Source organism: Perca flavescens, chromosome 4, assembly GCF_004354835.1.
Source record: "Perca flavescens isolate YP-PL-M2 chromosome 4, PFLA_1.0, whole genome shotgun sequence".
NCBI classification, from domain to species: domain Eukaryota; kingdom Metazoa; phylum Chordata; class Actinopteri; order Perciformes; family Percidae; genus Perca; species Perca flavescens.
In genome coordinates, this window is record NC_041334.1 from 37,744,375 (window position 1) to 37,757,767 (window position 13,393).

General features: G+C 43.4%; 1 protein-coding gene across 1 annotated transcript in view; it reads left to right on the forward strand.

Moving 5' to 3' along the window:
• The first annotated feature begins 241 nt into the window (after positions 1-241).
• The window catches only part of iqsec1b (IQ motif and Sec7 domain ArfGEF 1b), a 238,265-nt gene continuing 225,113 nt past the window's right edge, over positions 242-13,393 (forward strand). Inside the window, 1 exon segment of the mRNA XM_028576976.1 lies at positions 242-769. Within this exon segment, the coding sequence (XP_028432777.1) occupies positions 486-769 (284 nt within the window). The 5' untranslated portion in view covers positions 242-485.

The following is a 13,393-nucleotide window of genomic DNA, read 5'->3' on the forward strand; positions in this document are numbered from 1 at the left end:
AGGTGAGCGAAGCGTGCGTATGTTGGCGCCACAGAAACTCGACGTAGCCTACCTGTTGAGTAGTATATGCACATGCGTTCAACGAACTCGGCGTCTCTCTCTCTCTCTCTCTCTCGCTCGCTGAACTTCCAGTCCTGCAAGAGTTAAACGGTTTTCCTTTTCCCCCAATGTACGGAGCGGCTACTGGAGGTTGCGGCGGCAGCGGCAGCGGTAGCGGCAGCGGACGCGGCAGCCGCGTACAGCAGCGCACCCAAACCCGGCCAACTTCACAACAAAGCTGCCACTAGGCTACTACACCACCAACCAGCCATGTCGGAGCGAAGGAGGATCTCTGGATATGGATTTGACAGCGCGCAGTCTTACTCCTACTGAGCGCGAGTGTGTGTGTGTCTGTGTGTGCATGTAGGCTATGTGTGTGTGCGTGTGAGAGGGAGAGAGGGCTGCTTTTTTTTGGTTTTGTTTGGCTGTGTGGATATATCGCCTCCATGGACGGGCAACGGGGCTTTTACGAGATGGAGAACCCGACGGAGAACCCCAGCAAGGCGGCGGAATATCTAAAGGAGCTGAATAAAATCATCAAGACCCAGCAGGGGCTCCTGGAGAAGCAGAGGGTCCGGATCGAAGAGCTGGAGCTCCAGGTGACGGAGCTGTGCAAGGAAAACGTCTGTCTGAAAGATCAGCACCACCGGCACCTGGCCACCTGCAGACTCCAGCAAGGGAACCACTCCGCCCTGCTGGAAGCCATCAAGGAGAACGTCACGCAGGAAAAGTAAGTTCTAGTTGTTCATCTGTGCCACATGGTTTTTGTGTGTGTGTGTGTGTGTGTGTGTGTGTGTGTGTGTGTGTGTGTGTGTGTGGTGTTTTAAGCAGGGCGCTGTCAAGGCTGTAGGCTAGATCTCTCTTTTGCGACCACCAAACTGTTTACTTCGTGACTGGAGAGATCCGTGTGTAGCCTACAGTATATACGTGCCATTCAGGTGGAAACCAAATGCATACTTATCCGCCACTCTGTTATGGATCCTTTTTTTTAATTATCCGTGTAATTTCTATATCGTCAGGGATTATTTTCAGTCTCGCACACAGACTATACGCACGCTTCACACCGCGTAATATAGATCCCGTCATAGGAGCACTCTGGAGTAGTATAGCCTATATGCCAAAGCATGATTTTTTATATTCTATCAGGTCACCATCACAGTAAAAGTGCGGACCAGTGGGTGTGACTTTGGTTGTGTTATGACAGGGGAGATGATCGCGCCATGCAGCTGTGGCGTTGTGAGAAAACAGTGTTACGCATCTTTTGGTCCGGCTGACTTTCTTGAGGCGACAGATACTATGGGTGGGTTGGACAGAACGGGCCTATAGGGCAGAGTTCTAGGTCAGGGGCCCTGTCTAAAAAAAATGTTGCTAAAAAACGATTCCAAAGAGATGCTTAATGACCACAAACGTAGGCTACACAAAACGATTCCAAATGACCCCAAATGACCACAGAGATGTTAAATGATTGAAAACATACGTTTAACACAAGGAAAACATGTACATTTAACATCTACAAATGACCCCAAATGACCCCAAAGACACACAAACCGAGTACAAGTAAATGCAAAACCACCACAAAAAGATGCAAAACGAGTAAAAGGTTGATTCAAAGCAAACGCAAAGACACAAAATGACTAAACATAGACTCTTGGAGACTAAATTGGGTGTCTTGTTCCTCTGTAGACAGGGAGGGGGGGCCTATAACATGTCTCTGTCCAGGGGCCCGTTGGGTCAGGTGCCCAGCTGTCTCAATTATTTTTTGCTAAAAAACAATTCCAAAGAGATGCTAAATGACCACAAACGTAGGTTACCCAAAACGATTCCAAATGACCCCAAATGACTACAGAGATGTTAAACGATTGAAAATATACACAACACAAGCAAAAAATGTACATTTAACGTCTACAAATGACCCCAAAGAGAAACAGAGTAAAAATAAATGCAAAACGAGTAAAAAATATATTCAAAGCAAACATAAAGACACACAATGACATGGAGTCTCTTGTTACTCTGTAGACAGGATGGGGGGCCTCTAACATATCTGTGTCCAGGGGCCCTTTGGGACAAGTGCCCTGTTTTTTTTGCTAAAAAACGATTCCAAAGAGATGCTAAATGACCACAAACGTAGGCTTCACAAAATGATTCCAAATGACCCAAAATGACTACAGAGATGTTAAACGATTGAAAATATACACAAAACAACCCAAAATTTTTACATTTAACATATCACAGTTTCCTTTAGGATTTTTTTGTAGCAGTGGGGGCAGGTCTGTCTGAACTACACTTAGAACGGAGCCACCGCGGGGATGTTTTTGGTGGAGCTGTTGGTTTAATAGTCGACTCGGAGGAAAGCGAACGTTTTGACGATAAACTCCATCAACACAACAGTATGTGGAGTTAAACTGGACGGGCCCAATAACCTCTGAATAGTTCTACTGGTTGTTAAATTGCAGTGTGGGGGGTGCATTATGTCGGCAGGACAATTTAAAAGGCAACTGCGACTACATTTTTCGTACAGCCCTATTTCTGATACCGTGGTGGCAGAAATTTTGCCATGGTGGGCGGCCACTACAAAATCAACATAGAGGAAACACTGCACCTACAAATGACCCCAAAGACACACAAACTGAGAAAAAATAAATGCAATACCACCACAAAAAGATGCAAAACGAGTAAAAATAGATTCACTAAATGTAGTGTCTTGTTCCTCGGTAGACAGTGTGGGGGGCCTCTAACATGTCTGTCCAGGGGCCCGTTGTGGCATAATCTTTGCATGACAAGTATACGCTGGATACTTTCTGAAGACATTGCCTGGGAATAATGATTTGATGTACGGTCAATAAGTACAGGTGCGTTGACTTTGTCTCAAGACCTTTTTAATTTGAAACGACGTAGTTGCACTGGAGAGCTGCCGAGCGCTACTATCAAAGTCGATTCAGAAATGTTCCATCATGGCTGCCAAAACATGTAAGGTTAATTGTTTAATAAATGAAAGTATCCACGCAGGTGACCGTTATTTTAGCAAGAACATGCAGTTATGTTTTACTGCATGTAAACAGAACATTATAAAGCAGCTTTACGCCAGTGGTGGAATGTAACTAAGTACATTTACTATTGTACTTGTATTGTACTTGAATACAAATGTTGAGGTACTTGTTCTTTCCTTGAGTCTCTTTCTTTTCATGCCACTTTCTACTTCTACTCCGCTACATTTCAGAGAGATTAATATTCTACTTTTTACTCCACTACATTCATCTGTTACAGCTTTAGTTACATTACAAATTGAGATTTCTGCACACAAAACACATGTAGTTTATAAAATATGACGTTTTATTATAAATCAGTCCCTCCAGAAAAACGCATTTTTTCAAATATGCCGCACTTTCGCCGCATAAATTACAGATTTCCGGGGAAAAAAAGGTGGGGCTTGCGGTGCTGCATGATTTCATAATCCACGCATTTTTGTTGCAAAAACGTCCCATAATATATCTTAGCAGAAAGTTGAAAAATGTTGTGTTTACTTCCCACAAGAGCAGCCATTTTACCCTGTTGCCATGGGAATGTTACGAAGTAACGTAATTACGCGACGTGAACATCATCGAAAAGCACGTTGTTGGGAGGGGGGGGATCACTTTTTTATCTCTTTTTCATCAAACCGCAGTTTTCATCGCATAAAATTGCATAAATATCCCGCATATTCCATCGCATTTTTTAAGAAAACTTGCTGCATAATCAAGGATTTTTGCCCGCAACAATCAAAAAAAAACTCTGGAAATTTTTCTGGAAGGACTGATAAATGAAACTAGCCAACATTCACCATGCCACTTCAGTACAGTATACATAGTATATTTTTGATATTCTCAAACATACAGTATTCCATGTTTAGAGCATTAGCAGAAATCCTGTGGCAGGCCATATGGATAAAATCATATTAGATCGATTTGCCCTGACAGAGGACCAACACCTTCTGGTCCTCCAGCTCCAGAGGTTCAGCTGCTTTTCTCACTTGTATGTTGATGTCAGTTGAATCTCTTTGGGTTTTAGACTGTTGGTCAGATGTTAGTCTCCCATTGCCAGACTTTCCTCCACAGCGCTGCGGAGGAGGGTCCGGCTAAGCCACGGTGCCTCTGCAAAATGGTCTCAGGAAGGAACTTGTTTAACAGAAAACTCCGATTGGACAGATAGTCTAGCTAGCTGTCTGGATTTACCCTGCAGAGATCTGAGGAGCAGTTAACCATAGTCCTCACAAATCATCCGGAGGTTAGAACGCCAACACACGGCAACACACGGACATCTGGCGGAATTTCCGGCGGCACCTGAACAGTCCACTAGTCAGATTACATTATTCAATTCCATTCAATTTTATTTATAGTGTCAAATCATAACAGAAGTTATCTCGGGACACTTTACAGATAGATTAGGTCTAGACCACTTTCTATAATTTATGATTTACAGAGACCCAACAATACCCCCCGTCCCCACCCCGTCCCCCTTTCATAAATGCAGCTATGTGCATGGCCATTCGTAATCTTTGTTATAGGAAGAATGTTGAGCGTACAAACTCACTGGATGGTATGGACATCTAGCCTCGTGGGACCTTCCTGATCTGGCGAGCTCCAGTTTTCCACTCGCAGATCAGTCTGGCATCTTGAGGTAGAGAAAATTTAGAGCCGTTCGCCAAACAACCGGGCCAATCAGCGTTGGTTTTGAGGTGGGTTAGGTGGTGATAGACAGATGGTTTATCCAATCAGCTAACCAGGATTTTCAGCCAGCGGTAGCCCTAATTCTGTTAGCCGCTCGCTAATGCTTTTTTTTCTCTTGGATCCTTCTTTTGGAATATGGTCCGGGAACCTGAAATAGTGCCTTTTATTCCTAAATTCTTGTTACACAAACGGCAAAAATCCTTCACCAACATGTTGCTAGCTTGCTGAGCTAACGAGCTATGCTTTGCCTGCAGCAGCAGGGGCGGGCTTGTGGTTGTATTTTCATACGCTTCGTGGATCTGATAGGTTGATTTGGCCCGTCTATCACCAACATAGGTGATAGACAGGTGGTTCATCCAATCAGCTAACCAGTATTTCCACCCCTTACCAAAAGTTCTCCAATGGAAAGTTCCCAGATGGATATGCCGAGCTAATGCGAAGCGATCCATCTGGTGGAGTCAGGTTAATGGACATCTACAAGTTGTGAAGAAAATGACTACAGCTAACGCAAAACCAGATATATTCTGACAGTCTGTATTGAAGTCAATACAGACAATGAAAAATCAACAATGCAATTGACAATCAGCGGCAATACTGAGCACTCGGCTACTCAGCAGCCCACCAGTTGGTGAGCGAGAAAGGAGTTCTTGCCATCTTTTATTTTGGTTCGTATTGATTTTAACGGAAAAGACCATTTCTACCGCAAACAGTTGTGTTTTTGTGTTACTTTTCCTCTGCCTGACATTGTTTTCCCCCCAGGATTATAGGTCACTGAGAAGATTATTATCATCCAATGAGTTCATCTTCTCTACATTCTTCCTAGAACACATTTTATTCAATCGGATTCAATTTTATTTAGAGCGTCAAATCATAATATCATTTACAGAGACCCAAACATTTCCCCGAGAGCAAGAATTTGGTTCGACAGTGGCGAGGGAAAAGTTCCTTTTAACGGAGCGAAACCTCGGACAGAACCTGGCGAGAGAGAGAGACAGAGAGAGAGAGGGACAGAGACAGACAGAGAGAGAGAGAGACAGAGAGAGGGAGAGAGACAGACAGGGACAGAGAGGAGAGAGAGAGAGAGAGAGAGAGAGAGAGAGAGAGAGAGAGAGAGAGAGAGAAAGAGAGGGACAGAGACAGAGAGACAGAGACAGAGAGAGACAGACAGAGAGAGAGAGGGACAGAGAAGGAGAGACAGAGAGACAGAGAGAGACAGAGACAGAGAGAGAGAAAGACAGAGAGAGAGAGAGAGAGAGAGAGACAGAGAGAGAGACACAAAGAGAGAGAGACACAAAGAGAGAGAGACACACAGAGAGAGAGAGAGAGCAATACATTGATTTATATTGGGATTAGGGCTGCATCTAAGGATTATTTCCATTAGTCTATGTCCACAACGTTCCACTTCCAGGATTGCTCCGGTGCCGCCGGTATGAGGTTCTGACGGTATGATAACCTTCAGCAAATATACCACGGTTTCACGATATTGCAATTACATCTCTAAAATGTATTATTTGGAAATGTCTGGGTAAACCAAAAAAATAATTATTTTCCTCCATTGAACACAGCATATAGAATATTTGGTATATTTTTTAAATGTGTACCATATTAAGTTTAAATAAAAAATACAATCAAATGTTTTGATGTGGATACCCATTTGCTGCCAAAGCTAACTGCTGCCCTAAAAAGAAGAAAATTAAAGACAGACATGTTCATTTAACCAGAATCTGTACTGACAGTTAACTCTGGTCTAAAAATGTGTCCTTTTGGTAATATAACACTGGATTTAACATTAATTCCAACTAAATATTACATGATCTAATTGCTTTTATATAAAAATATCACTACAATTACCCCTACTATGAATAATATAAATAATGCTACGCTTTTAAATGCACACATACACATATGGAGAGAGAATGTGCGTGTTTACTTTGGGCACACACATACACATGCTCTCTCTGTTCAACACAGATAGTCGCAAAACCAGATGTACACAATGGTGGAAGACTTAAACAACAGACGTGATATCGGCTCAAGAGAAAGGAAAAACATTTTTTTTTATAAACTAACATTTGAAAAACCTGTATATACTGAACACCAAAGAACAATATTAATTATGCGAAATGCGAATTATTAACAATATAGTACCTAAGTAAAATAAATAAATAGCCAAAGCTGTAACACTTCTGTTTTCTTTATAACAAAATACTGTAGAAAAACAAGCAGAACTAAACTCCATTGTGGAGATGATTCAAGCATGCTAGAATGTCACATTTCATTTTAATATAAGCATCCAGGTGCCGGAAGATGCATGGGCAGTTGCAGCTGCAGCCACAGGATGTCAGATCAGTTGATACAAGTGAATACCGCCAAATCATTAAAAGCGTCAGCTATGACATGTCATAATTATTGATTTGATAGTATATCTTCATTATACGAGTTAGCAGCTGCAAGAAATACGTTAACTTACATGAACATTAGTTGAACAGAGACAATTAAATGATGTGCATCCTAGTGCAGCATTTGTTAACACAATCCCCACAGTGAGTAAGGGGTGGCTGTGGCTCAGTGGTAGAGCGGTCAACCTGTACAATTGAAAGGTTGATGGTTCGATCCCTGGCTCTGCACTCCCATGTCCCCATGTCCTTGGGCAAGACGCCGAATTACCCCACTGCCACTCTGTGTGAATGTTTATCTGATGAGCAGGTGGCACCTTGTACAGCAGCCTCGGCCACAGTGTATGAATGTGTGTGTGTGAATGGTTCCTGTACTATGTAAAAGTGCTTTGAGCAGTTAAGACTAGAAAAGCGCTATATAAAAACAGTTATGTTACATATTATGTTACATTTAAACCAATTCAGTCTCAGTCTAGCTGAAATTACTTGTTCTGGATGCATGGGGCCCTTTGCATCACTTCCCACATAACAAAATTTGTCTGGCCCACCACAGGGCCACATCCTTGCTACAATTCTGGCCCATTTCTGGCTGGGTCCCCGGCCCAAAACTGGTCCACACATGGAAAATAGACACAAAAACAGTCCCTCCGGCCCAGATGAGGCCCACGCCCTGTAAAATGATCTGTTTTGTTTATATGGCCCAATTCTGGCCCAGACACTGTAAAGTGACTTGTATTGTTTTATTTTGGCCCAGTTCTGGCCCATACACTGTAAAGTGACAGTGTTTTATTTGGCCCAGACACTGTAGTGACAGTGTTATGTGGCCCAGTTCTGGCCCAGACACTGTAAAGTGACAGTGTTTTATTTGGCCCAGACACTGTAAAGTGACAGTGTTATGTGGCCCAGTTCTGGCCCAGACACTGTAAAGTGACAGTGTTTTATTTTGGCCCAGTTCTGGCCCAGACACTGTAAAGTGACAGTGTTTTATTTGGCCCAGACACTGTAAAGTGACAGTGTTATGTGGCCCAGTTCTGGCCCAGACACTGTAAAGTGACAGTGTTTTATTTTGGCCCAGTTCTGGCCCAGACACTGTAAAGTGACAGTGTTTTATTTGGCCCAGACACTGTAAAGTGACAGTGTTATGTGGCCCAGTTCTGGCCCAGACACTGTAAAGTGACAGTGTTTTATTTGGCCCAGACACTGTAAAGTGACAGTGTTTTATTTGGCCCAGTTCTGGCCCAGACACTGTAAAGTGACAGTGTTTTATTTGGCCCAGACACTGTAAAGTGACAGTGTTATGTGGCCCAGTTCTGGCCCAGACACTGTAAGACAGATCTGGCTGAGACTCGGCTTGGTCCCCGGGCCAGATGTGGTCCAGAAACTACGACATGTTTGTTGCTGGTTCCAATGTTGACTCTGGAGGAAGAAATGACACACACACACACATCCATTAATGCCAAACCAAAACACTTTGAGTAAGCAAACTTTTCTTAATATTATATTATCTTAATATTATATTAATATCTATCTATCGCCCTTAGTTGAAATATATATATATATATATATATATATATATATATATATATATATATATATATATATATATATATATATATATATATGCTATGTAACAGAATTCAATAGGTCACAGAATGCTAGGCCTGATATAGCCCATTCATTCAACAGATGAATGGACGCTGGCGTTGAATGAGCTAACACTCAAAATAACTCCAAATCATTGGATTAGCTATAGTGCACTGGAGCAGTTATAATAATAAAACAAGATAATTAATTAAATTTACACAATGAGATCGCACTCATCTAGCCTATTTGTGATAACATATCAGAATGTTTTCTGATAGCCTATCATCACAAACGATCTAATTGTTATAAAGATATTAAAATACAATTCTTCTTGACATTTACAACAGCTTCTAAATGTAATACAACACTGTAATGAACATTAAATTTAATTACTTGCCTTTTCTGCCGCTGAAAATGTTCCTCCCGAAAATGAAATCTTCTGCAGACTGCAAATCTCCGGCAGAGTCCTAGAATTTAACCGCCAAAACCTTTTTTTTCATGAGTTCCATAATTCTCGTTGTGGCCCGACTGTGACAAAACGAACTCGGGCCGACGGTAAAAATACACAGCTACACCGAGTACGGAACTGACACTATTACAACTGCTTCTAGCCGACACTGGCCCATTAATAAAACACCGTATTTGAGCCAGCGCGAGTAAAACTGCTTTTAGCCGACACTGGCCCATTAATAAATAAATCTTTAGCAGGAAATGCTTCAGCGTTTTGTGTGCAATGCTGCTCCACTGTCTGCTCTGCTCCCTGTGCGTATGTGCGTGTCGCAGAGCTGCCCACAAGGCAGCCTCTGAGCAGGCAGAAGATGAGTTATTTCTTGAACACGGAGCAGACCGGTCAGAACAAGAACAGGAAACTCGACTTGGAACAAATAACAAAGGCTGGTTAAATAACATACTGGTAGTAAGCAACAATCTGGCACAAATCTTCTGCAGACTGTAAATCTCCGGCAGAGTCCTAGAATTTAACCGCCAAAACTGTTTTTTTCAGGCGGCTGAGTTCCATAATTCTCGTTGTGGCCCGACTGTGACAAAACAAACTCGGGCCGACGGTAAAAATACACAGCTACTAGAACTGACACTATTACAACTGCTTCTAGCCGACACTGGCCCATTAATAAAACACCGTATTTGAGCCAGCGCGAGTAAAACTGCTTTAAGCCGACACTGGCCCATTAATAAAACACCGTATTTGAGCCAGCACGAGTAAAACTGGCCCTCATAAAAAGCCGTATGTCAGCCAGAAGTGTTGTGTACACAGTCGGCACAACTCTGGCCCATTATCTTTACTCCGATGCCGAAACTGAGCAGACAGTAGCGCTTTTCAGCCGGAATCGGCCCAAATGTGCTTGCTATCTGGGTTTGCACAGTAGGTTATCTCTAACAAAGCTAACATCACTAACGTTAGCTAAGAGCTAGTTAGAGTTTTTATCAGTTAGCACAGCTGTAATTTCCTTACTATATCGTGAGCTCGCGGTAGGCTTACCCCGCTTTGGGTTTAGCCAGAGACGACGTGTGAGCGGCACTGCTGTGCCTCGCCAGTTATTTTGTGGAAGACTAGACTTTATCGGTAAAAGGCTGAGCTAGCGAGTGTTAGCTCGCTAGCTATCAGTCCGAGCTCAGTTCAAGAAGTGGTGGCCAGTTTCTTCAGCGTTGCTCGCGACACGAGATGGAAGTTTGTCTCGCCGCTGGGTTGTAATTTGTTAAAGTTAATTTAGCTTGGTTACTAATTCAACCCCTACGTTTACTCTCTTCGGAAATGTGAGAAAGACCCTTCCATCCATGGGGAGACCACTTTACGCCCTTTTAACAATCGGACTCCTTATTGGCCGAGGTTGATAACGTGTGTCACGATTCTGCCTTCTCACTCCGTGACACAGGTTCGTGGATCTGAGTGTTGCAATTTTGGTTTCATATCGCATATCATTACAGCCCTAGTCTTTTTAGACACGCGGGAAGAGTTCGGAGGTTTCATCTCCTGCAGCCATCATGCACAGACTGAGATTTCTGACCGGCACTTTCTGTCCGCGACGACTTATAACTCATATGGGCAGTAGTGGCATAGAGGTCGTCGGTTCAATCCCCAGACCAACAAGATAAAATCTGGGTGGGGAAAGTGAAAGAGCAGCGCTTGTCCCTCCCTCATTACCACCACCAAGGTGCCCTTGAGCAAGGCCCTTAACCTCCAACTGCTCTAGTGGAGCTGCTCAGTGGCCAGCAGGTCAGACTGTAGTTGTACTGGGCAGCTTCCAGGTATAAATGTGGAACTGTGGGAATGTGACAGGTCGTCGTTGCAAATGAGAATTTGTTCTCAATCGACTTACCTGGATAAATAAAGGTCAAATAAAAAAACAAAAATAATAAAAACATGGTATAACGGAAAATGTTAGTGGTTTTGAAACTATGACTTCATACCGTGGTAAACCTTCAAACCGGTAACCGTCCCATGCCTAATGAGGACTATGGTTACCTGCTCAGATCTCTGCAGGGTAAATCCAGACAGCTAGCTAGACTATCTGTCCAATCTGAGTTTTCTGTTGCACGATTAACGGCACTGTAGCGGCACTTTCTACCTATATATAGTATAGCTGTGACATCACAACGGTACAGAGGTCCTGACGGCTCATTTCGTACTTTCACAGTATAAATATAGCACCTCGACATGCTTTATAATCAAAAAAGACATCTCACCTTGTTACAATATGAGACCTTTATAAATTAAAGTACCCATAACTCCACCATTGCCATAAAACTGTCCTGCATTGCCTGCACTGGTCCAATACCAGAGATATTAGAGGGCTAAACGATCTGGCAAAATCTCTCAACGTTTGACACATTTCTATCGTCTTAAGTGTATACCCATGCTGTGCCATAGTTCCCTTCACTCCCTCCATCCTCCTCCTGCCTGCCTGTCTTACTGAGTATGAAATTGCATCATCTCCCGTGGTGAGTGATTAGCTCTCCAGTCTTAACGGATGGGTTTGATGATCCCAGCGCAAGTTGTGAGGCCACCAGTTACGCTGCTACTGAAAATACTGCCTTCAGTTCACAGAATGTATTCTTGCTCAGCAAAAGCTGCATGTACAGCAGTTGCTTGGTTCTGTTTATTTGCGCTGAGTGCACTACTGTAAGGCCTTTTTAACCTATGACATCATTATCATATTTGCTCAGTCATCGTTTGTACAGGGCTATAAATAGTTTTCCGTGCGGAGCAGAGGCTGGGAGCTCGTCTCTCTGGATTTTCTATCCTAGTGTGGCCCTTAAACACCTGAGTTGCAAAGCACCTACATTTGTGTTTGAATTTCCCAGACAGTTGAAAATGGTTAACACTGGCGCATTTACAGAAATGTTGATTAATGTGCATTGTCCTAATCAGATAAATTAAATTAATAAATGTAATAATAAATAACATGGTGCGTCGCTGTGGTTAAGAATCCAGCATATATCTTTTAGCATGCACACACACACACGCACACACACACACACACACACACACACAGCTGAGAGGAATTCCTGTCCCTTGTGTTCTGTCAACAGTTGGGCCACGTCAGCTGTTCTTTTTGTGTTGACCGCACTCAGCACACAGTCCTGGCCTTGACTCGAGGCCCTCTGACACACACACACACACACACACACACACACACACACATACACATTGTAATGTTAGTCTATCACCACGCAGCGAGACAGGTCACCTTGTTAAACCAGGTAATCAGGAAAGTGAGTGAGAGAAGGCTGCTCAGAGAGTTGAGTAGATTCCAGAGTAGCGTTTCTACTTTGATAAAGTGGGATGTTGTTCCCACCACCAGTGTCTTTATGAGCTAAGCCACTGTGGTAGGTCTGCTAGTCTGTGTTTACTCTGTGCTTTATTTGGCTGTTAAAGTTCACAACTGACACATACTCACACAGCTCTTATCAAGGTCAGACTGTACGTGTACGTGTTAGTAGAAATATCTACCAACACGCCTGGAACATTGGAGCAATGGAAAAGATTCCTTTGGCAGTTTGCTTTGAAAACATTTGCATCATTAGTGTTCAGGATTACTGAGTTGCATGCTACAACTCTTAACAACCGACATGTTTTTTAAGAAGACTGGGGTCTGTGAAATCAAATCGCACCATTTCTTGGCTTGGCCAGATTAACTATTTACGGGGCTCCGGGCAAAAGTTTTGAGTTGGGCCCCTATTGACCCCCCCTTTCCCACCCTCTGTGCAAATATATGACCCTCTACCCTCCACAATGTACACAGCAGACTATATACAGTGAGGAAAATAAGTATTTGAACACCCTGCTATTTTGCACGTTCTCCCACTTGGAAATCATGGAGGGGCCTGAAATTGTCATCGTAGGTGCATGTCCACTGTGAGAGACATAATCTAAAAAAAAAATCCAGAAATCACAATATATGATTTTTTAACTATTTGTGTGATACAGCTGCAAATACCCGAATGCAAAAGCTAAGCAGAGATGGAGTGACCCTGCCCGGAGGAAGCCCGGGGCCCCCGTCTGGAGCCAGGCCCAGACGGCGGGCTCGTCGGCGAGCGCCTGGTGGCCGGGTTTGCCACGGAGCCCGGCCGGGCACAGCCTGAACAAGCTACGTGGCAACTCCCTCTCCATCCCATGGGCCCACCACCTGTGGGAGGAACCGTTGGGGTCGG